General features: G+C 26.9%; 2 protein-coding genes across 4 annotated transcripts in view; one reads left to right on the plus strand and one right to left on the minus strand.

Annotated features, from left to right (window-relative positions):
- Ror (tyrosine-protein kinase transmembrane receptor Ror) overlaps nt 1–26,516 on the plus strand; it is a 244,764-nt gene that overhangs the window by 73,710 nt on the left and 144,538 nt on the right.
- LOC107068912 (uncharacterized) overlaps nt 1–26,516 on the minus strand; it is a 44,642-nt gene that overhangs the window by 12,433 nt on the left and 5,693 nt on the right. The window contains exons 2-4 of one of the 3 annotated variants that reach the window (XM_015325755.2): nt 19,100–19,138; nt 18,640–19,005; nt 16,634–17,023 (exon numbers count right to left, since the gene is read on the minus strand). In XM_015325755.2, coding sequence (XP_015181241.2) covers nt 16,634–16,802 — 169 coding nt within the window. In that variant the 5' untranslated portion in view covers nt 16,803–17,023; nt 18,640–19,005; nt 19,100–19,138. Of the gene's footprint in view, nt 1–5,157; nt 5,866–8,572; nt 9,468–16,633; nt 17,024–18,639; nt 19,006–19,099; nt 19,139–26,516 lie in introns of those variants that run through there. The other 2 variants (XM_015325756.2, XM_015325757.2) reach the window with 2 other exon arrangements.

Consider the following 26,516-nt stretch of genomic DNA (forward strand, 5'->3'; position numbering starts at 1 on the left):
GAATTAATAGTAAACTGTATCTTATTTAAAAAAATAAGTTTACTTTACTTTTATTTTCATAAACTTTTTTCCAACATTGGAAAAACATATTTGAAAACAATTTAGTATTAATTAACCATTCAGACGATGATTTATTATTTTTTAGTAAAAATAAATAAATTTGGTTATATTTTTATTAACGAAGTGCAATGTTTCTATAGGTTGTTAGTATTTAGTTCTAAAGGGACTGCATCCGGCCTAAGGGTTTTCTGGTTGTTAATCACCGTTGCAGGAATATACACAATGTTTTTGAATATAATTGGGTGATAACAATCCTATCGAAAATTGGATCGTAACGAGACGCGTTACAGGTTGTTTCCTTTTCCAAAAGGGTGGTAGAATTTAAAGTTGTGTATACGAGACTATCGCCACGGGGCAGCCATATTCCATTGACAGAATGACGAACGTTCTATGTAGTCGGCGGTTACGCCAAGGGTTCATAAATCACGCGATATTTTCCATTTCGATGTTGAGGGTTAGAGACTTCGACGTTTTGCGTCTCATGATTTTCTTTCATTTTATTTTCTTCATTTTATCCTAGTTTTTTCTATTATTTTGTTCAAATATACTTTAAAGTGATTAGGGTAATTCTTACAAAATATTCTTATACAAATATTATTTCATATATACATATATATTATAATATATAAACATAATATATATATATATTTAATATTTAATATTTAAAAATTTAATATTTATATAATATTAAAAATATTATTATAAATGTTATACATTAAATTCTTAAAAAATAGATTTTTTAAATAGTCCATGAAAGATATCAACTCTTTTTGTTTTTAATAATCAATATTTAACATTATTTTAATACAAAAAATAGAGGTTTTCAAAATAATAATAAATAATACCCCGTATGAGTGTATTATTGCAATTGTGTACAAATTAATTTGGTTGATACAAATTTTTATAAAAGAAACTTTGAAAAAAGGACTACTCATATGGCACATTCAATTTTGTTGGTTTTTTTTTTTCATTCTATTTTCAATTTTATATTTCTTTTTTTATTTTATGTTCAAAATTATTAGTTTTATGACAGATACAACACATTGTACTTTATTAAAACGTCGGAAGGAATTTCCCAGAAACTAATTTTTAGATGAGACTGTCTCTCCCTCTCTTTTTTTTTATACTTTTTTCTTTTTCTTTTTTGTTGTTCGCTCGATTTAATTGCTCCCATCTCCGGAATTTCATGAATTTTTGACGCAACAACCGACGTTTAATCTACCAAAAAACTTTATTGTTTTTTACTTATATAAAAAATTGCGTCCAGTGTGATCATTATAGTTTAAGAAATAGATAAAAAAGGGAACGAATTATTTATGGGTTTGTTCTAACATAAGATTATAGTTAAGCTATGTTCAAGCATAAATTTTGTTTGGGTGGATGAACCACGAAGAGTAAAATTTAAGCTACGTTTGAATACGAAATTTATGGGAACGAGATGATTTTTATATATAAAATTAATTGTTTTGTTATATTCAACATAATTAAATGCACTTAAATAAGGACTCTCATATAATTTTATATTTTATTAATTTTATATTAAAATTAATAAAATATGATCAATTAAAACATTTTCTTTTTTTCTCTCTCTCTCTTTCTTTCTTTCTTTTATTCTATTTCTGTATGACTATCTTTTTTTCGTTTTATTTTCGTGACACTTACGTCACATCTCATCGTTGACAGATCTTCGCTAAATAAGTGTCTCTTCAAAAACCCCCATATTAAATATATCAAAAAAAAAAAAACATAAAATTGTTATCATTGATTACAAATTTTCTATTAATGGAAAATATTTTGTTTACTTTTATATTACTATAATAAAAGTTATTTTTTATTATTAAAATTAAAAAAATTATATACTTATATATACAATTTTTAATATATTTTTAATATAATTTTTATATTACAATTTTTATAATAATTCTTAAATATTAATATATATATATATTATATAAATTTTTATTTTAACTCGAACTCTATATAAAATATATAATAATAACTGTATATATATATATATATTATATAAATTTTAATTTTAACTCGAACTCTCAAATAATAGTTCAATAATCTGTTATTAGTCTAAATAATCAAAGCCTAAACACACAAATTATTTTTCAATAATAATTAAAACAATATAAAAATGAATCTTATGTAAGACAAAACAATAATAAAAAGTAATAGAAGTAATTAATTAAATTCATAATTGATAATCGGTTATTTAACTTATCAAGTTTAATGTTATTTTTTATCATTTAATTATTCAGGATGAAAATAGTTTTACATAAAAAAAGACTGTTATATACGAAGATACTTAAATATAATAATCCAAAAATAATGAAACATTATGAACGATAAGAAGAGACGAGGATTAAGGGACGATAAGAAGAATCTTTTATAAAATGAAAATTCTTCGAAAACTTTGTCACAGGAAGATGAAAACTTTTCCAAGAATTTTCTCACAGTTTTCTGTTTAACGTCAATTTATAAATGTCCCTGAAAAGTGATCTAACATAAGAGGAGAAGGTCCACGAAACTGGCCGACGTTAACGGATGATCCACGTGTTAAAAATACCTACGATGGTAATTATTTAAAGCGTGAAACGAGGAGAGAAAGAGAGAGAGAGACAGAGAGAGACAACGTCATACAAAATTCTATGAAAGTTTGCTGTATTCGGGAACACAGACACAAGTGTACATGCGTGTATTATTCTTTACCACACTAATGTAAACGATAATTCTTCTTCAGTCCTGTCAAAATTCTACTGGCCATAAAAGCTTTGTACGCTTATACTTACACCATTACAGATCATACACAGATATATACGTGCATGTATATGGATTAATATATATATACAAGGTGTCCTGTAATTAGAGGTACAATCAAACAGTTACAGCAAGTTATAAGACACCCTCTATACAGGTTGATTCTTAGAACTGAAAAAGGCTATATTGTTCTTTGCTAATTAATTTTTACCTATTATTATTATTATTATTATTATTATTATTATTATTATTATTATTATTATTATTATTATTATTATTATTATTATTATTATTATTACTAATGAGTTTTTTTTATTATACAAAGGGTAATAATAAGGATACGAATATTTATATTTTTTTATTTATATTTGTTTATTTTTTATTTGGATGCACCGATGCATCTATCAAGAGCAATTGCACTTTATTTTTATAAGAAACTATCCCGTTTAAAAATAAATATATTTTTTAAAAAATTTATTAAAAATATTTAAATTATGTAATTTGAAATATTTTGAAAAAAAATTTATAAAAAATATCTAAATTATGTATTTTAAAATATAAAAAAAAAATTATATTATTTTTGACATATAAATTACATACTTATTCAATCTAAAAATGTAATATAATCTTATTATAAGTAATATATATATATATATATTTCCAAATATATTCAATATATTTCCAATTAATTGTTTTAAATTAACCCCTTAGTATGCATATCTATATAGAAAATTATTAGGTGTACATAAGATCAATTCTACAAATCAGCAAATATGCATTTCGACCTAAATACACATATGACTAACTAACAATTTTAGGTTTATTAAAAACGTTTCAAAAATTGCATTTAATTAATATCTTGTTAAAAGTCCATTGTTTTATTAAACCGAAATAATAACGTTTAAGGGGTACATCGAAATGGAGATGAGAGATAAGAGAGAAGCAAAATATCCTTCAGAGTTTCGAACGATATTGGAATGAGTTTTAGCATTAATAAAGTGTCGAGAGGGATGACGTCAACCAGGAGAAGCAGATTTAACATCATCGTCGTGAGATTATCTTCAAGATCTCTGTCTCTTCTTATTCCTTAACCCTCTTCACCCTTTACTCTATTTCTACCACCTACCTACCCCCAAAGCCCTCACTCTCTTACAGTTTCCTTCTGAGAATTCTCATGGAACTCAAATGTTCCGGCCTCTTCGGTTTGGAACGATCTATACAGACATAGTTACGTTCTTTTGGGTAACTTCTCTTACGTCGCAGGTGCGAGTTTGAGGATCGAACTACAGTTTCTAGCTGCAACAAACCACGCTAATGTCTCGATCATCCCCTTTTCCCAAACCCGTTCGAGTTATCCACCCATCCCTATCTATCCATCTCTTCCTTCTATTCTATCTTCTCAACCAACCCCATTCCAAAGACACCGCAACATGCTTTTGTCTTATTAGAATCTAGAAATCGATATCTCGAATCGAATGGGTTTATTTCTTAGCGAAAATGTTTCGTGGTATTCGGTCTAAATTCTAGGGAATTTATAGCTATGAATGATTTATAATTATTTAAATGTTGTTTGGATTGTATATTGGGATTGATAAAATGTTTCGTTTGTATATTAACGTGTGAATTACACAATTTTTTTGTTTAATTTTCTTCAAATGTTTTTAAATTTTCGATGTGATCGATGTGTAATTACTTATTTGATCAATTTTTGATCTTGTTGAATTTCTTTTTTATTATTTTATTATTTTATCACTGATTGGTTAAATTTAAAGCTTGAGTAGTCAGATATGCAAACATAAAATATGCAATCGTCGAAAAACGTGTTTTAAATTAATATTATTTAAATACAAACAAAAATATAAGATCAAATTGATTGTTAATTAATTACTAATATAATATAATAATTAATCTAATATAATAATTTAATAATCCTCCGTATTTTATTAAATTATATTCAAAAAGTAATGAAAAAAATCTTCAAAATAAAATTTACCTAACATAAATATAAATCATTACAAAGTTTGTACAATTGTGGATTGAAATTGTTCTAAATAATATTAAATCTTACTTAAAATCTAGACACGAAAAACTTGAAATGTAACGTCACGAACAAGTACCATAATAAAACCTATAAACCATTTAAACGCTCATGAAATTCTACTTTTAAGAGCATATTCTATGATACACACTTTAAACACTTTATGCACGTGCACCCAACATTCATATATATATATATATATATATATATATATATATATATATATATATATCTTTTTCTCTCTTTTCAAAATAAGTAAGTAAGAAAGTAGGAAAGTACAAAAGCACGACACTCACCGTACTGCATATCTCGCAAGAAGGTAAGCAAGAAAGCAGGCAAGGAGAAAATCGTAGGTCGCGTTTCCGCACCGTGAGGCGTTTTATTAGCCGTACGAGGACTTAAAACTTGTCTACCAACCAACCAACTAACCAACCAACCGAAACATACATACACACGCAAAGACACTTTATTGTTATTTTGGTATAGTTATTGTCAACGAGTGTTAGAACTTTTCTGAGAATTTCGTTTTCGAGGCCGGTAGACTCTTCTCTTCTCTCTCTTTCTCTCTCTCTCTCTTTTTCTATCTTGGTTTATGCTAATTTTGTTCTTGTGAAGTCACGTGCTTTCGTAACGCGAGAACATCTTCTTCTTCTGCTGCTGCTTCTTCAACTTCTAACGTTCTCGTTCGTAGTAGAGTACAGAAATGCAGTCAGTTACATATCTCGTTCTAGAGACGATAGGAAATATTTTGGTGATATATATCTCTATAACATATCTATCGAAACGTCGGATCTTTACATGTCGTCATCGTGTTTCCACCTTTCATGTCGAATATATGAATACGTGAGTTCTAAAATAGCATGCATCGATTCGAAACTAGAGATTTGATACTTTGATATTGGTATTACCAATTCTCAATACTCCAAAAACAATGAACAATATATCAGTAACATTTGTTTAATTTAATAAATATTTGATATCAATATTTCACCAAAAAACCATGCAAAATTGTTTTAATTTCTTTTTTTTAAAATCGTTTCTAAATACTAAACTCTTATAATACCAATTCTCAATACTCTAAAACAATAAAAGATATATCAATAATATTTGTTTAATTTAATAAATATTTGATATCAATATTTCATAAAAAAAAATAATGCAAAATTGTCTGGTTTTAATTCTTTGTTCAAATCATTTCTAAATACTAAACTTTTATATTGGTACTACCAATTCTCAATACTCATCTAACAAATGTTTGATACGAATAATTCATGAAAAAACTATGCAAAATTGTCTTGTTTTAATTTCTTCACATCGTTTCTAAATTTTAAACTTTTATATTGATACTACCAATTCTCAATATTGAAAAAACAAGGAAGGTTGTTTGATTGATATCAACGATTTATAAAGAAACGTTCAAAAGAAAAAAGAATATTTATTACTTTTACTGAATCGAAACGTTACATTTATTTTTCATTTTTCTTTCATATACTTTCATGATAGATATTCTATCTCTCTCATTCTTTATTCTATTCTCGTTTCTTCATTCATTCGTTTTGAACTTGGCCTAAACGTAGTACTCATTTTAATCGTACAATATACCAAGCGAGGAAAAGTAAAAGAATGAATAAGAAAAAAAGTGAAAAAGGTAAAGGAAAGGAAGACTAAGAGAAGGAAATAAGTATAAAAGGAACATTGTGAGATTACGCAGATTCTATCAACGAAACTCATATCCACCTGGTGCCCCGTGGCGATTATCTTGTCTTTTCCTTTCTTACGCAACGAGAGGAAAGATATTAAAAAGTTTTTCCATAGAACGTCGCCGTGAGGTAACAACTGCTCGAAGAGTATGAGGTAAAGAAAGAAAGAAAGAAAGAAAGAAAGAAGGAGAGTTGTCTGGGGTAGTGGGTAGGGGTAGGTAAAGTGGGTAGTAAGAGAAAGATAGAGAGAGGGTTGAGGGTGGAAAGTGTTTTATCTAAAGTTTCCTTACCCCGCAACGAACGATTTTACGTATTATTCAGAAACTCAAGAAAGAAAGTAAAAAGAGAAAGAGAGTACCAATTTATAGGAAAACAATCTTTATTTTTAATAAACAACTTTTTATCTAAATATAATTATTAAAAATTTATAGTCAAAGTATTTGCCAACACCATTGATCGTAAGTTGGAATATTAGTTATTAATTGTTATTGTAAATATTAGTTGTCAAATATTGAAAGATCATCAGGTTACATAGTTTGTTTTAATAATCATCTATTTGTTTTTTTATAAACACGTATTTTATTATTTTATTTTTTATATTATTATTTTTTTATATATTAGTATTTTATTATTTATATATACACGTATTTAATTATCCTAATTTTGTCAATAACCAATAATTGCAATGGCATATTCTAAGAAAAGGATACCACCTTTCTATTTTCATTAAACAAAATTATATCAATGATTAAAAATAAATAATACGAGTTTTTAGAGTAACATCACAAATATATGAATTTAAAAATTTAACACTAATTATAATAATAATTATCAATATTTCAAAACAATTGAAAGATAATCAAGTGACAAGGTTTATCATTTATAAATTTTTGTCTGTTTCTATATTTTAATTTTTCTTTTTCATTTATGTGCATGTGTGACTGTATATGTATGGAAGAAAAAATGGTGTAGGTTTAGTTTTACTGGTGTTACACATTGTTCTATTAAAACATGGTCGAAATCACGACTTCTTTAATCCTGTCGCTCGTACTGACTGTTTAAAATTCGACCGAAAAAGTTTTTAACGAGTGGTATCTAGCTTTACGCGACATTATAAAAGATCTGTCGAGAGTTTTTCTTTTCCTTTTCTCTTCCTTCTATCTTTATCTTTGTTTCTCTATCTCTTTTTAGCATTCTAGTTTCTTTTGCTTAAAATTCAACATTGCCCAAGCGACGTTGACTATGAACGGCGAAAACTTTGACGCGGGAAAATTAAACGAGTAGAACGGGACTTCGTGTAATTAGAGATCTTTATCGGTGTGTAAATGTTGTGAGTAGACGGTATCTTTGTAAGAAATAAAAAAAAAACTATAAACGAGTAAAACGATATATAAAAGAAGCAACAAAAAATAATTACAAGAAATCTAAGAAAAGATAAATAGAAATAGAACATTTTAATATGAAAAGTTCTAATATTTAATTTAATTTTTAATATATATATATTTTTTTTAATATTTACCGTCAATGTTTTCAACACAAATTTATATATTTTAATAACTCTTATTTATATAAATATTATATATTTATTATTTATATTTCAAAATTTATAACAGGATATTATTAAGCAATATAATTGGTTAATATTATATCAATAAATACGATTACCAATTTATTAATAAATATTTTAAATCAAACTAAAGACTAATTATAACAAAATATATATATATTCACTTATACCAAAATTTAACCTAGATTTCAACCCTGATGCAACCCTGTTCTTATTATAAATTTCTATAATCTATTTAAAATACATATTCAAATTAATGCTCACTGATTATTAAATTCATAAAATATTGTTAAAGAAATAACAAATTATTTTACTGTAAATACTTATTAATAATATCCGATAATAATGAACAAATTAAATACAAATTATAAACAAAAATTATGACGATTGTTATTAATAAAAAATAGCATAGAATATAGTAGTTTTGAAAAAAAACAAACGTACTTCCCTTTTCATCCTTTCGTGTTCGACCTATTTCTCTTCTCTGCATTATGCTCATGACCTTCCGTAATCCTCATTCTCTCTTTTCAAATTAATTTCAAACAATAGTTTCCTAATCATCAAACAATACTTCATTCAATTTGTCATCAAATCTAATTATTTATCCGTGTACAAAATAGACACTATTTTCCAATGATTTTAAATACGAAATATGTTATTGTCTTAATCATGGTTCTTCACTTTTATGATTACTATTTAATCATATAACAATGACCAATGGAATAAACTTTCTTCTCTTCATATTCTCATTTCTTGATCTCATGAATCATGACGTTTGGCGGTACGGAAAAATGCATCTTAACGCGCTCGAGTTCCCCTTCGCGAAAGCGAAACATCGATCACCATGTTTGCTTCGGGCTTTCAAGTTGGCTTTGAAGAATTCCCTCTACAGATTTTCGTGAGCTTGCAAAAGTGTAGAAAGCAGAAAGTAGAATATTTTCTCTCTCTCTCTTTCTCTTTCTCTCTCTCTCTCTCTCTCGTACTTTTTTTCTTTTTTTCGTTTTGGTTCTATCTTTCTCTTCTTTTTTCTCTTTCTCTCTCTTTATGGTCTATAAGTTTCTACGGTTTCGTCGATACCGATGAGCACTGAGAAAAGCTTGGCACGAGGACGTGCTAGTCGTTTTGAGTTACCGGGCAAAACTAGTCAGTGGGTGGTTATAACGCCACTGGCAAAGCTTTCTAGACCCCTACCAGTTTCTGCTTCCGTAAGCTATCTCTTCTTATTCTTATTCTTATCCTCCTTCTTCTTATTCGTCTTCTTCCTCATCGCGTCATGAGAGGTAACACGCATATAAACTTTTATGCAGAGTGAACTGTCTAATATGATTAAACTCAATCAATTATGTCTAATTAATTTAATAATTTAATATATGTTAAATAATATTCTAATTAATTATTATATTTATATTTTAATAATATAATAATATAATATAATAATAATATAAATTTTATAAATATAAGATATTTAATTTTAAATATATAATATCTTATATTTCATGTCATGTTACAGTGAATCGTCAGGGTGAAACTGTCTTAACCTGATTATCTTCCAATTTTTTTCAACTAATATCAATTTAATTATATTTTGCCATAATCATATTTAATATTTAATATTTAATATTTAATATGTAATATATATATATTTCATACTTCATATGTTATATTTTATATCTAAATATTGATTAAAATTTTGTATGTATTATACCTCATTCTAAATTAAGAATCAATGAAATTAAGAAATTTGAAATCATCAAACAATCTAAATTTAATTTCAAATTAAACCTTTTTAGATAATCTATAAATAAAATTCTATCAATCAGCTAGTTGTTTTCCTTTAACTACGATCTGACTTTAGTTTCACAATCAGTTTAGTTTATGATGTCATGCTTTATGCAAAGAACTATACCAATTAATCTCCTAGTTCCATTTCAAATTAAAATAAACAAGTTGACAACGATTTTAAAAGATGAAATTACTTCCTTCATTCCCTTATGCAATTAATTCTATTTATATACATACAAACACACACAAATACATATATATATATATATATATATATATATATATATATATATATACACATTTAAAAAATACGAATACAACACATATACCTATAAATTATACTCATGAAAAGTTTTAAAAGTGCAAGTTCCGTGACGTGAGGAAAAAAAATCGTACCACTTGACATAATTATTCCTCTTTATTCCCCCTTTCTCCTCCCTTTCTACTATTTTTTAAACTCGTCCTGCGTTCCAATATCATGTGGAAGAATCTTTTTTTATATTTTTTTACTCAAGGCACGATTTAAAGTGAATGCACGCAAGTTTTACGTTCGAATAATCGTCATGTATGTGCACGAGTAATTCATATACAGTAATGGTCATAAAAGTATTTATACAGTAAATTGTAATCGATTCATTTCTACTCGTAATCAATATTTGCGAATTTTTATATACAAAAGGATTATTTTCATTCGATTATTCGTCTTTAAAGCCACGTGAGGCTTCGAATTTTCATGTTGGAAGACAACACCTTTTTGATTATACAGTGCTGGATAAAGTTTACATATTTTTGTAATCAGTAAAGTTATAGTTGATCACAATATAGATCTGCTGTAATAGTTTGATTTGACTGCAACAGTTTTAGTGGATAGAACCTCGACAATCTTACTAAATGTAAAACATAAAATTACATAAATTATTTAACATTTATATAAAAATTATTTGAAATTCACATATTAAAATTTATATATGAATTATAAAGTTTATATAATATAATAATATTTAATTATTATTATATTTATTGAAATTTATTTATTTAAAAAGTTTATATTTTATATATTTAATAAATTTAAATTTATTTATTTAAATATTTTATATATTAAACTTATTTTATTATTTAATTTATTTATACTTTACTTAAAGTTAATATAATAATAATAAAATTAAATATTTACAATTTAAGGATATATGAATATTTGTGTGATTAATTATACACATACATAAACATAAATAAAAATGTCGGAAATTTTAAACAGCAATATTTTCGTTAACACTTAAACGTAATCTGTCAAGTGTCTTAAAAACAACCCAAAATAATCTCTCTCTTCCTTTTTTTTTCACTTGTATCCAATAGTATCGTTCATAGTCTGGCATCTGGCCTTTTCATCGGCTTTACTCTAACGGGTGTGTCGAGAAAAAAATATATAAAAAATATAGAAGCTAAAGAAAGTACAATAAAAAAAAAAAAGTTGAAAAGGAGGGTTGGGTGTTCAATTGTTCGTTCACTTGGAGCATCTTTTTTTCTTCTTTCCTCCATCCCTTGCATTTCGAAATCGTCCGGAAAACGTTTTTCGACGTTCCTTCTAATCGCTCGGTGTTTTTATCCCACGCGGCTTAAATACCCTATGGCTTACTTTTTTACTTTTTCTATTTTTCTTTTCTTTCTCATCGCACTTTAAGCGAATGTGCAGAGTACGCGAAGAAATATCTCTTGAATAAAAGCTTTCTCTCTCTCTCTCTCTTTCTCTTTTGCCAATTCTTAGCTATTTTTCTTTATTTTTTTTTTTATATTTATGTTTGTATATGTATATTTATATACTATGCGTAGAAGTTTATGCAATTTGTAAATTATAAATATTATATATTTCATTGTCAAAGATGACGTCATAGATATAACTAAAATTTACATTTTATTAGGGTATTTTGGTTAGCGTTATTTTGGTTAGGCATTTTATGCTAAATTAAAACTTTTAAATATCTTATTATAAATATATACATTTAATTTAATAATTAAATAATAATTTATTATGTGATATATATTATATAACAATATATTATTAAAATAATATTGTAAATAATATTATTTTATATATATATATATATATATATATAATTTTATATTTTATTATTTTATTTATATATTTTATATATAATTAAAATAATATTATAAATAATAATATATTATAATATATATTATATAATATATTAACCTCTTAAGGAACAATTTTGGCACAACGTAATACATCGCCGCTCGAGTTAACTCGAGCGTGCAACTTTGGAGGTTAATTATTAATAATAAACAATTAATAAATAATTTTAATTTTATATTTAGGTGAGTATGAGTGTATTGTATATAGCATGGATTACTGAATTTAGTTTAAATAACATTCTTACATACAAGAATATTTTTGAGCTTCAATATTTGTGAAAATACTCAACAATACAATTTCCTGTAATTTTCTGTTATGTTTTAGATTGTTTTCTTTGTTTTATCTGCTATACTCGATATTTTCCTTGTCGAAGGCTATGGTCAGGTAACCCAATATAGGTTTATTACTTATGGTTAATCTAAGGGACCGGTTGATAAACATGTTCCAGGCTCACGTAGTATCGTTCACAAACAAAAGGTTCACATAACCTAAAATAAACATTCTGAAATCTCGTGTTTACTATCTGTTAAAGTTTCCATGATTATATCTTAATATTGGAAGTTATATTAATTCTTTGTTTAAATATATTTATGCAGTTTTACGTGCATATTACATTTTATATTTAATTAAAGTTTCATAGAATGTAATTTTGCATGTATGTGTGCATTATCTAAATTTCCAATTTTAAAATAAATGGAGGATGTATAACACATATGTTCTTTTTATACATTTCATCGTGTATTTGTTTAAATTATTATAGCTTATTTTATAGCTAATATTTCGGAAAATTAAGTAATACTTTTTATCAAAAAAAGAAAAAGAAAAATAAATCTTCATCTGAATGGAACATAAATTGTAGGAGTTATAAAAACGAATTATTGTATAAACATATAAATCAAGATTCTTTTATCAACAAGTCATTTTATGTCATTCCTAAGTTCATTCATCTTATAGGTTATGTATTTTCATTAATTAAAATAAGCTTTCTTGAAACAAACTTTTTCAATTATCTAATATTATTATAATAAATAATATTTTATATTATACATATATTAGAATATCAGATTACCAAGAAAGTTCATGGTGTTTTAATCAATAAAGATACTAAAAAACAATTTGACAAATGACAAACGAACATAGGAACTTCTCAAATTTTCCTGGGTTCCTGATAATTATAATAATAATAAAATTTTTTAAATTATTATTACAATATTAACAAATTTTTAAATTTTTAATTTTATCAATTATACTAAATTTTTAATATTTTACTAACAACTTTGATTCAACTATAAATATAGTAAAATATATTAATTTTTTGCATGTTAAGGTTGATCAACAATATCTATGTGCATTTGTGTGTGTGTTTAAGTTAAACTCTCATCCAAGCGTTGAATTTTTTTATCGTTTAATTGCCACATAGAATTTTTACATAAAAAATAATAATAGTATACTTGAGTACATAAATCTTAAAATGACAGCAAAAATAGATTTAAATACCATGATGAACTAATTATAGATTTGAAACGTTTGGATTTTCTTTACAAGCGCGGTAAATTCAAATGAAGACGTTCCAACACGATACTAAAATAAAACGATAATTTTTTTCTGTTTGTTTTGTTTTTCTTTTTTTTTTTTTTCTTCTTTAATATTACTCATGGTGTACTACAACCATTAGTCTCGAAAGTATGCTGTTTGCGTCGCGTTAAGAGAGAAATAAATTCTACAGGACGACGTCGTGGAACGTTTGATCTGCTTTTTCAGCTCCCCCAAGGTCTCTTCTCAAAACACGGCGTGGGGTCCAATACATACATGAGCTATCATTAAAGACGCTACGTTTTCAGTTCGAAAAGATTTTTCTCTTTTATTCGTTCCATCATTTTTTCTCATTCGTTCATTGGGTTCATTTTTATATATCATGGTTGTCCAATTTCTCCGATAGTTTAAATTTCTTATCAAATAAAAATTATTCATTCAAAAGTTTACACGTTAAACAAAACAAGGATATAAAATCTGAATAAATAGGATCCACAAAGTATTTGGTATGTTTTATAAATGTTTTAGGAATCAAAGGAAATAATTGTGAGACCAGTTTATGGTTCACGAGTCACAGTTTGTCCAGCACTCTTAGATTTCGATCATGGTCTTAGTGTTTTATCAGTAACGGGTTGGACAAGTAAAAGTCGACTTTCTTTACTGTCGACCCAGTCACATTCGTGAGACACGCGAACACAGAAGACTTAAATTTATAACTGTGCCCTTATACAAACAGCTAGCAAGTCATAAACACGAAATAATAATAAACCATGGTCGGTGTGTAACTTAAGACATTTTTTTTTCTTTCTTTTTTGAGAGCATAACGAAACTTATTAGCTTTATTATTCTTCTTTTTTATGTATTATCCAATAACGAAACATTTCTATTCATAATTACGTCTAGTTTATGTTATTAATATTCAATTGAGAATTGATACATGTTTATATTCACACGTGGGATCAAAAAGATTCAAATTATTTCTATTTCTGCTAAACAAATGTTTTATAAAATGTGTCGAAAATTAATCAGACGTCTTTTCAAACAATCTTAAGCGAATGACTAATATACGACTATGAATAATACAGATTTATACGTACCGCCATTAATGTCTCATCTATCGAAACATTTTACCCCCTTTTTATGTGTTTATTCAAATGAACTCTGTGTGTGTAAAATCGATTAAACACACTTGTCGATTCTTTCTTTTTTCTACACTCCAATAAACCGAAATTAACCGAATTTTTAGGTAATGCTTTTCACTTTTGATAATTTGGAATTACTTCATATGAACTATTAGTGTACCTTTTGAAGATAAGATATTCGATAAAAAAAATTAGGTGATTTTATTTTTCCCACCCCAATAAAAATTCAAAACTAACCAAATTTTTAGGTACTGTCCCTTCATGTCTAATAATTTCGTTTAATTTTAAATTATTATTATAATTCTTGAAGATAATAAATCGCATAAGATAATGGAAACTGGACGAGTCTTTGATCCCCAATCCAATTTCCCAATCCCATAATCAAATTAAACAAATTTTTAATTATTATTGTTTCACTTCTGATAATTTCATTTAATTAGAAATTACTTCATATGAGCTATTAGTATATTTCTTGAAGATAAATCGCGTAAGACGCTCGATAACGGAAACTGGGCGAGTCTCTTTGTCGACTGAACAAAGTTGGTGGGTGCCAGGCGAGTTTCTAAAATAGTTCGCTGCGGTTTCGGCACGCGGCAGCTCCGAATACGTTGCCACGCGGGCTCTGTCTATTTGTAGGTGACCGCTGTACACAAACTAACTAAACCCAGACCTGCCAAACTCACCAAATTTCATTTCCTATTGGTTTCTGATCTCCAGAGTATACAACCGACTCTAATGTAAGTCGATATTCTAGTGAGACACTGCTTTTATCGAACCAAATCAAATTCTACTTTGTCATTTATAGTTTTGGTGTCTCAAATACATGGTCAAGTATATAGCGATAATTTTTTGTAGAGAAAATTATTATTATTTGTTATTGTTAATAGATGCACAAATTTCTCTCTTAAATTTCAAAATATTGGATTTTGTTTTGACTAACAATAAGAATAATTATTTAAAGTATATAATGCATTTTTCGGCTTCCTAACTTAAGTTTTCCTCTTAAGTTAATGTGACAACAAATCTTCTTATATTAATAATTAAAATTTGGTAGTAAATATTTTTCATTTTTTTTTGTATATTAATTTATATATTATACATTTATTTATACCCTAACCGATCAAATAACCGAACCTTAACAAAATTGATTAATTCATTAAATTTTTGTTGCATTAAGTGTTATCATTTTGATATTAGGTTAAAATAAATAAAATAAAATAAAATTTGTTGTATAAAAATAATTATAGTAATAATTGTTGTAAAATTGAATAAAAGAAAGCAATTGAACGTAAAATTTTCAATTATAATTTAAAACCGGTGATTTGAATCACCGCGAATGCAATTAGTGCTATATTAAATTTGGTGGTCTCTGTGTTGATATATTGGAACTAGCCATCATTTTGGTTCACTCGATCATTAATCTTTCCGTATATTAAATGCACGATTTCACTTGAAATTTAGTTATACATAACTGTGGCGTCAAATGAAATAATTAATGCATGAATCAATGTTGTTAGCAGGAACAACAAAATACAAAAATCTCTTCATTAGAATATTACAATTTAGTTTGAACTATTTATGAGATTTATTATGTATGACACTGTACACAACATAGTTATTGGACTACTAAATTTAAATTTTTAAATTGACAGGAACTTTGATAAAATTATTATAAATCAAATCCAACATCATAGCAACGGAAATTAGAAAATCATAAATATGGTATTTGATGTCAATATAAATCTTGATTTATTCTTACATAAAATTTGAAATCGATTTTAATAATAGTTAAAAAAATGAATTTTAAAAATCCAAATCATTCTTGTAAGACAAATGACATTTATTCTTAGATTAGAGGATAGCAAATGTTTATTCATTCTAATTTAAAATCTTTCTTACCTTGTTCAACCTCGGCGTTAATATGAATGGTTCTCAATCTGAGTTCTTCGTTCTCGTAAATCATCCCCCTAGAGGACTTCCGGTCGAGTTTTCTATTTGGTTTCACACTGACGTCCCGCCTTCTTGCTCTGAGCATCCCAACACCACCGACACCGGCACCCGCCATCATGTTGCTCTCGTTTATTTCTTCTTCGAATTCTACTGTTTCGAGATTTGACACTTTTAGTAGTTCTTTCTTAACGATTGTTTTTGTCTTCTTCGAAGAATCAAATATGCCTGATTTTTTTCCACTTGCTACTCCTTTTCCATGGAAATTTTTCACCTTCGAGGATTTCGTATTAAAAATACGAAACCTCGAAGACGTTGCGTGTACTGTGTTCTTCTTCGTTGCTAACAACAAATTTTGAAGATCAAAAATATAATAATTTATAATATATTTAGTTGTAACATTTATCTGTCTTGTTTTCTTTATTTGGAAAAATATAAAAACAAAAGGAAACAAAAATTTGAGTGTTTTTTTCAAATACAGAAAACAGGATAAATTTATGTTAAGAAACCAATATTTATATGAAATATATTAATATAATAATATTCTATGTTCGTATATACTAAAAAATACAATTAGGGTTTATTTACACTCATTTATACATTAAGTAGTCCATAAATAAGTTGATATTGGTAATTATTCACCACTGCATTGACTAACACAGTAGCCACTTGACTGAAGTAGTAGCTGTTTGAAGTTATATTGCTGCTAGTAATTAGTAGTCGACATAAAGTCCTTTTAGAGTTGAATTAAAAAAAATGAAGAAAATGTTTTCTATATTACCGAATGTTTTTAAATAAATTCTATTTACAATAATATTAATAATAATTTTTTTATCTCACCACCATATGTGAATACGAACCACCATATATACCATATACTTTTATATATTATATGTATCATATAAAATATTAATATATTATATAAATTTAATATATTTCATTTATATAGAATATTTATATCATATATATATATATATATATTAAATATATTTCCTTAATATATCACATATACTAAAGAAAAAAAGATTAAAAAAAATATTAAGAGAGTAAAGTAAAAATGTCAAGGGTAGGTTGGTAAAAACTCGTCCTTTTTAAAGTCATGCACTTTTACCCAGCCTTCATTTCCTACTTGTTCCTCTTTCTCTCTCTCACCCTGTTTATATCCATACTTGTGTGCATGTGTGTGTATATATGCGTTTCTCGCTTAAAAGCCAGCTCAGGGAATAGAAAGAGAGACCTTCGTATTCCTCGAGTAAGTTTTTTAATGCCATCGTAATCGCTCACGCGATTTTTCCTAACCTCTCGGCTTTTTTACGATTACTTTTCGTTTTTAACGACCAAAAACCCCTACGATTTTCCAGTTGTTTCGAGTAGATAAAAATAAAAAATTAAAAAAAAAATAAAACTAAATTCTGGCACAGACATATTTTACAAAAATTGTTCACGACAGATTCGAACTGGCCAATCGAAGTAATCTAATCGAAATTATCGATTTTACGAAAAATTTTTAAACGAAATTACCCTCTCATTCGTTCGTTTGGGAGTATATGGAGTGAGGTTGGTAGGACTAGGAGGTGGTTAGTGATGGTGTAAATCGTTCGAAAAGGATTCTTCATTTTTCATTGGTCGCGCCAACGTAATTTGCGTTCCATTACTCAGCGTTTATCAGAAAAAGCTCGAAAGCAACCCTGCACTTTCTTTTCATCCCTTTTTCTCTCTTACATTTCTCCTATTTTATTCCATTTTTTCTTTTTCATTTTCTTTTTTTTTTTTTTTAAATCTTGTACACTCATCCTTCTCATTGCCAGTTCTTTTTCTATAATTTAGATTTTGCTTGATTTACGAGGGTGAGTGTAAATAAACCCTAACTACGTATTTCTTTCTTTTTATCATCATTCCCGCCCCATTCCCCTACTTTCTGTCCCACCCTTCTGATATTTTTTCTTTTTCATCCTTACTTCGTTGTAATTTATCCCGCAGGTTGAGAAGAATTTATCTCTTTGGAATGGATGGATTTTCTACGATCCATCTTCTTCTTCTTCTTCTTTTTTTTATTTTTTATTTTCTAAAGTTTCTTCCCTTTTCGCATGAGCACAGTTAGCAGAGGAATCAAGCGGTCTAGTCGTCGTCGTTGGTGGACTCTTGAAAACCACCTCATGTCTCCTCGTCATCCACTTTCTCGTGCTAGTGTTGGTATTGTGTTTGTCGGTGACATAGTCATCGTTGTAGTAGTCGTTGTAGTAGTCGTCTGATACGATGGTGCATTCATTATCCTCTTGAGAGATTTAAAGCCGACGATGTGTCTTCGACATGTAACCGTGACACTGTAATATTTAATGATACAAGTCGTTTAAAGACATATCAAAACATTTTTTTCTATTTTGTTATCATTTGGAATGTAAATCAATGTATACTCACGTGTATTGTTTCTATCTTCTTCTAATCATATTTGAATGTCTGAAATAAACAATAATAATCTTTAATAGTTGGTCAAATATTGAAAGGGGATGTTTTAATAGAACAAAAGTGTACATGAAAAAAAAGAAAATAAAAATGTGAGATGAGAAAACTTTAAGATAAATTTTTAAAAAAGAAAAAAAGAGAGAGAGAGAAAGATAAAACTAATTTTGTTCTAATAATTATATCATCATTATAATATTATTAATAATATTCTCTTTTTATTATCATTATTGTAATATTGTTATTATTAAATTATCCTATCATCGTACTACTCCAATTACCATCATATTGTAACTATTTTTATTATAACTATTGTTATTATAATTATTATAATATCATTAATTAATATTTTACTTTTATCACCGTTATAATAATATTGTTAGGTATTGTTTTAATTATAATAATAATAATAATAATAATAATAATAATAATAATAATAATAATAATAATAATAATAATAATAATAATAATAATAATTATTATTATTATTATTATTATTATTATTATTATTATATTAGAATTATCATCATCATTACAGTAATATAATAAGCGTTATTTAACTCTTGTCACCATCATAAATAGTAATAATTGTATTATTTTTATCTCAATTATCATAATTATCGTAATCATTGCAAATATTATTACAAAACTATTAAACTTAAATATTGATCTAACTATTCTAAAATATATTTTGCTAATAAGTTCATTTCATATTTGAAATTAAAAGAAATATAATCTTTAGTAAAACATCGAAAGGGATGAGAGAAAATACAAAAGTGTACTTGAAAGGAAAGAAAAGAAGGGGATGTAAAACAAGAAAGAAAGCTTAAAAGATAGATTTTAAAGAGAGAAAAGGCCATGGTTCTTGTCGATGAGTACAAGGACACGGTGTTTGGCCGCTTGTGTACCAAGTAAATGCATAGAATAGCAAAACATGTCGCTTGTGGAAAGCAAGCGTAGGTAAATCCGTACTTTGAAAAGCGTTTTTGCTCTCTCAGTCTTTCTCTTTTTTTTTCTCTTATGTTAGTCTGTGAAATGACATCAAAGGGCGTACAGAAGCTCATACAGAGGCGCGACGCTGAACTTGGTGAAAGTCGAAGTATTGTGTTGGTGTAGGAAGTGTTGTTTGTATGGGAGTGCAGATTTAACAGTTTAGAGATGGTAGTTGGGAGTGTTGTTGGGGTGTACGTTTGGGTGGTTTTAGGGGGTCAGAGGATTTTTTAGGGGATTTCAAAAAGGGTGGATATCTACCAAAAAGCTAAATCATAAAACCAGATACGTTCATCCTACATTTTCCGTGAAGTATGGCAGCTTACTCCGAGCATCCTTCGTCGCGTGGATTCATCCAATCGAATACGAACAGAGGACATAGAGCTTTGACAATGAGCGAGAGTAATTGATTAACAAACAACCGTAGAGACCTTCCAAAGCTTTTCCTAGCTTTTCAAACCTTTCATCTAACTTTTTCGCCCTTTGTCCTTGTCTCTTTCATTTTATTATTTTTTTTTTAGCTATCTTTCTCTTTTTTGATCATTCAACAGAGTGGAATGGATTGGAACGAATTTTTTTTCATTATTTTGCTTGATTTTCAAAGTTGTGTGTGTTTGTATGTGTACGTTTTTTTGTTTTTCTTTTATGAAACCATTCAATATTTCTACACAATTTGTATTTCTTTATTGTTATCAATTGTAAGTCAAATAGAAAAGAAATGGTTGTATAGTTTATAAAAATTAAATTAAATTAATAAAATAGTTGACAATTAGTTGTTTTTGAATTAATTTCCAAATAATAAAGAGGACTTGTTTTTATAAAAAAAAAAGATATTTTCAATAAATAATTTTCAAACCAAGATATTATTATTGATCTACATAAAATAAAAATTAAATATTAACTTTTGCTGTAACCTTTTATCGCAAAAATTAATCTAATTAGCGTATCAAGGTTTCAAGTAAAAAATTTGTATCAGCTTTAAATAACGAATCGGATTTTAGCTTAAAATATAAAACAGGGCTGAAAGGTGGAGGTTTAAATAATCACCCTTTTTTTTCTTTAGGGTATATATATATATATATCTACGCATCTATAATTCTTTCACTCGTTAGCGTACATTGAAAGAAACACACATACACACATAACACGTTGAGAAAAAAGTATACGAAAAATGATTGCGTTTTTGTTAATAATTTCGTTTAAAATGCGCACAGACGTTGCATTGCATAATCAGAATGATATTGTATCCTTTTTTATTATTATATTTTATTTTTATTCTTTCCTTTCTTCTCTCTTTAAATTTTATTTTATTTTATTTTTTATTTTACTTTACTTTTTTATTCCTCCCCCCTCCCATTCTTTTATCTTTCCATTCTTTTCCTGCCATTTTTACGCAAATACTACGATACGCGAGATGGTACAACCTACTCCCAACTTGTATCCTTTTATTTTTTATTTTCAGGAAACCCCCAAAGTCCGTCCCGTTCTTTTTTCTTCTTTATCCCTTCATCTCCCTCTCATATTTAGCAAAAGCGAACACTTTTTGTCTACCTGCTTGGATATAAAAAAAGCATTATAAGTTTCCTTTTATTTTCTTCTTTGTCCCACGTATATCTAAAGGAAAGAACGTAATGATACAAAAAAAATGTCTATGTGAGTGATTTTTAAAATTGATTCCTTAAAATGATCTTTAATATTTTTAATGCTTTGAAGAAACTATATGTTGTTTTAACAATCTTTCACTGAATATCGGGTTATATTGTATTACGTTAAACATTTATTTATTTTTATTTTATAGTGTAATGATTTAATTAATATTTAATTATAGTGTATATATTGTATATACAATATAAAAATTTAGAAAACAAAATGTCTTAAATGATTTTCTGAAAGAAAATTTTTAAAATATAAATGATTATAAGCGTGATATAAACAAAATAGTTTATTTTTTATATTCCCATATGTATTCTCACCCTTAAATTTAAATTGTAGTACTCTGGAGTACTCAGTGTTATGTTCTACTAAACGTCATACCTTCCCTTTTACTATTATTGCCATTACTTAGACTACCATCATACTCACTACTATTATTATTATTATTATTATTATTATTGCAAACATTATCATGGTGTTGTCATCATCATATGTTCTATTTCATTTTACTACTATTACTCCCACCTTTTACTACTATTACTGTTACTAATGTAAGACTAGTATTATGCTTACTATTATTATATTATTATTATCATTAATATCGTATTATCACCATAATTACAATCATACTATTATTTTATATTTTAATTACTCACTTTTCGTGAATTCATATTTTAATTAATTATATTTCTTAAAATAACTAGTTAAAGTGTATAATAAAATTCTTCTTATATACTTTTCTTGTGAGACTTTGTTATTTTATGTAAGATTTAGATTTTTCATTAATTAATTAATTTATATAATTTAACGGTAGCATATACATTATATTTTATGTATAAAATTATATAAATTTAAAGTTTTTAATTATAAAATTTAGAACAATATTTTAAATATTCTATGTATGGTATATCTAGACGAATATATAATATTATTTATATAATTATTATATTAATATTATATAAATATGTATTATAATACTATTTATTTATATTATATATTATATAAATATATTTAACATTAACACATATATTCGCGTGAAGTTATTCAATAAAAAAAAAAAAATAAATAATTGAATAACAAATATCCATATCGGTGTACTCATTGTCAGTATGTTGAATGTTGATGTTGGTGGTGGTGTACAGTTGCTGTTGCTTTTGCTTTTACTGTGGTCCATCGAATTTTAACGATTTCCGTTTCTCGTCGCGTTCTCGACGGATTAGCGTATGGCCTGTACCAAACGTATTACGTCGTTTCGGATTAACGTCGGAGGGTGAACCAGACGGGAGGACGAGGGTTGCCGTGTCGATACGAGATTTTCACGATCGTTCGATAGAGAAACAGAAAAGGAAAAAGAAAGAGAGAGAGAGAGAGAGCTTTGAGGTGAGGAGCTGTGGGAAGGGGAGGAGAGTTGTGCGCATTTCCCATCTCTAAACGTGACGCCTAAACTTATTTTCCTCGTTTACGGATCGACCAGATTCGATTATTTTCATACGCATTTACCGATTTTCCTATATTTCATGCTACCAAGAAAAAGGATTTAAAGAAAATTCAAATATTCAATCTTTTTATTTATAGAATACTTTTTAGTTTCAATTATTTAGAAACTTCTTTTTTTGGAAAAATCAGAAAATTTGATTTTCAGGTGTTTGTATGAAGAACATTGTAGGTTTCTTTTAATTACTATGATTAATTTCAAGCAAGAGAAAGAGAGAAAGCGAGAAGAATGAGAGAGAGATTGAAAATAAAATCTGATCGTTTTGATTTGAAACTTTGTATCCCATTTTACAAAATTATTTTGGAAGAATGAAGGAAAAAATTTTTATTTAAATCTAAATGATGGAAACGGGTAGAAAAAAATTAAGAAATTAACTAACAAAAATTAATAATCCATAACAAATAGAAAATAAATTATTATTAAAATTAAAAGAAAAAGATAATATAATATAATATGAAATATATAATAAATATATAAATATATAATATAAATATAATAAATAAAATTGTATTTTCAATTATTATTATATTGTCATTTATAAATATAAATTATTTATTAATCTTAATAAACATATTATAATATATTTGAAATATTATAAAGTTAAAAAATAATACTTCATTTTTACGGTATTACAGTATAGTAAAAATTCAGACCTCATTATACCATTGATTAATTTTAATTATTCAATCTATATAATTATTTATGATTAACTACATATGTTTATCAAGCTTATTAAATGATAAATCGTCCAAAACGCTAACTGGAATGATTTTGGTTGATAAATAATCGATGAATTCGAAATAATCGAATCATAAATTTGATTATATTATAATGATCATATATTTTTGGCAGTAAACTGTATGTAGGTGTTAAAATTGTAGTAGATAACCACAACAAAAGATCTTATTGATCTCTATAAACGTACACATGATCGAAACTAGGTCTGTTGCTTAGTCATCGAGGTTCGTGATTATTAGAAGCAATATCGTTCCCCGCCCACATCCCTCCGCCATCTTTTATTTACTCCTATACCTATGGTACATATATACTTACTTACTTTCTTATGCGTCTGTTTAACGTCGACTTTAAACTCGACTTTCGTACAACGTATAACTATTATACCACACCGGAAATCGTTAACACTGTACGATCTCTTTAAGATTCAACTTGATAAACGGAAACCAACATTTTGTGGTCACAGTGATGAGGTCTGATGACGTAATTAACAACAAAAATTTAATTTTCTTCTTTTTATTAAAATAATTTATGAAAAATAAATACTTTTTTAATAGAAAATAATCGTTGATTTGAAATAAAATTAGATTTCAACTTGTATATAGATATCATATATGTGTATTTACTTAGGTATGGTCTAAAATCCGTTTTCCTAAACGTTTACGTAGTAAAACATGAAGAAAACGTCAGACTTTAAGCGCGCTTATGACTCCTAGCTCGAAGTATAGTAACGACAGGTCATGGATTACATGCGCGACACGTGTTACCGACGTTTAACGGCATGACGTTAACACGTGCATCGACGAGGACGAGGATGAGGATGAGGACGACGACGAGAACTAGTATGAGGACGAGAGGAAGTAGAGAGGAAGGAAACGAAGAAGAGAATAGGCTCGCGTGTTGCGGATGATTTACATGCGGTCACGTAACACCAGCTGGAAGTGGCTGCCTAAAGGTGCCCAAAAGCTACTTTGGACAAACAGCTTTGTAATTGAATCCACTGTTGTAACCCAATTTGTTTCTTATGTTCATTATCAAAATTAAAGAAAAAATAGTTTTAATATGTTAGTTTTATTTAACAAAGAAAAATAGATAATTAGCTTTTTAGAATTTCTGTAACACTGTTTTAAGTATTTTGTTTGTAACTTTTTAATTAATTTGCTCTTTTGTTATTTAACTCACTGTAAGCCAATTTGTTTCTTTAAGCTCATTGTCAGAATGAAAGAAGAAAATGTTGGTTTTATAACAAACAAAAAAAAAGGCGTGGTTACTTTTCAGAATTTGTGGAATACTGCTGGTGTATTTTAGGTCTTTTTGTTTTTGACTTTTTAATGAATTTTTTCTTTCGTAATTAAACCCATTGTAACCCAATTTGTTTTCTTGGGCTTACAATTAGAATGAAAAAAGAAAGAGTTCCAAAGTTACGCGTATATATATATAATTTTATATGAAAAGTAAGTTTACTTTGTTTTTGTTAAACTTTTAAAATTTATATAACATTGCTCGAGTATTTTATTACCATTATTTGACTTTTCAACTAAAACTTAGTTTTATAACAAAAAAGTAGGTTTATTTTATTTTTTATTAACTTTTAGGATTTCTGTAACATTGTTACAGTATTTTATATGTGTGTGTGTGTTTTTTTTTTATAACTTTTCAACTGACTTTTCCTAGACGATGTCTCATTTTCTCTTTGTTTCTCTCTCATTTTCTTTCTATACCCTTTCTCTCTTTTTCTTCCTTTTTCTTTCTCTTTCAAGAGAGTGTGACTCAGCAGGCGGTGGGTCACTGGCAAAGATCCAAATGCCACCTTGTTCCGTGTCTCTCAGATGTTCCCTTTACGATTTTTCTATCTTGTCTGCTTCGTGCCTAACTGTGCTGAATGTCATACTTTTTTTTTTCTTATTTTTCATTTATTAAAGTTACACAACAAAAATTCTTTTTGTTTTCTTTTTTTTCAAATACTCAAATTTCTTTTCAATATTTTCTACAAAATATAAACTCTTAGTTTATAATATATCAAAAGAAATACTTGCATAAACACATTATACATATCAATAATTAAACTATTATATTAAGTGTATATAATTCAATTAATTTATAAAAAAAACCTGTGTCTTCCCCCCCTCTTACATGAAATAATTAAGTGTTTTATACTTAAAATAAATAATTGTGTTTCGTGAATGTATGTGTACTATTTCCTAATTAAAGTATTTAATTCTGTTTTATTTCATACTTAAACAAATTGGAATAGTTCTCTTTAGGGTTTAATTAGTTATTAGATTAATTAAAAAATTTTACACTTTAACGTTAAAATATATTAAGCGTTGCAAATAATTTGAAGCTTTCTAAAACAAATTTAGTATCTATTTATAAAGTAATCGTACATCTGCTACTATTCGAAATAGTTTCTATTCTTTTTAGTACATTTTTGTAACAACTGTTGAATTTCTCTACAAAAAAAATAATATGACCGATTTTTGTACAAGGTAAATATTTAAT

Source organism: Polistes dominula, unplaced genomic scaffold (genome assembly GCF_049000335.1).
Source record: "Polistes dominula isolate Pdom_NZ unplaced genomic scaffold, Pdom_raw_medaka contig_77, whole genome shotgun sequence".
NCBI classification, from domain to species: Eukaryota; Metazoa; Arthropoda; class Insecta; order Hymenoptera; family Vespidae; genus Polistes; species Polistes dominula.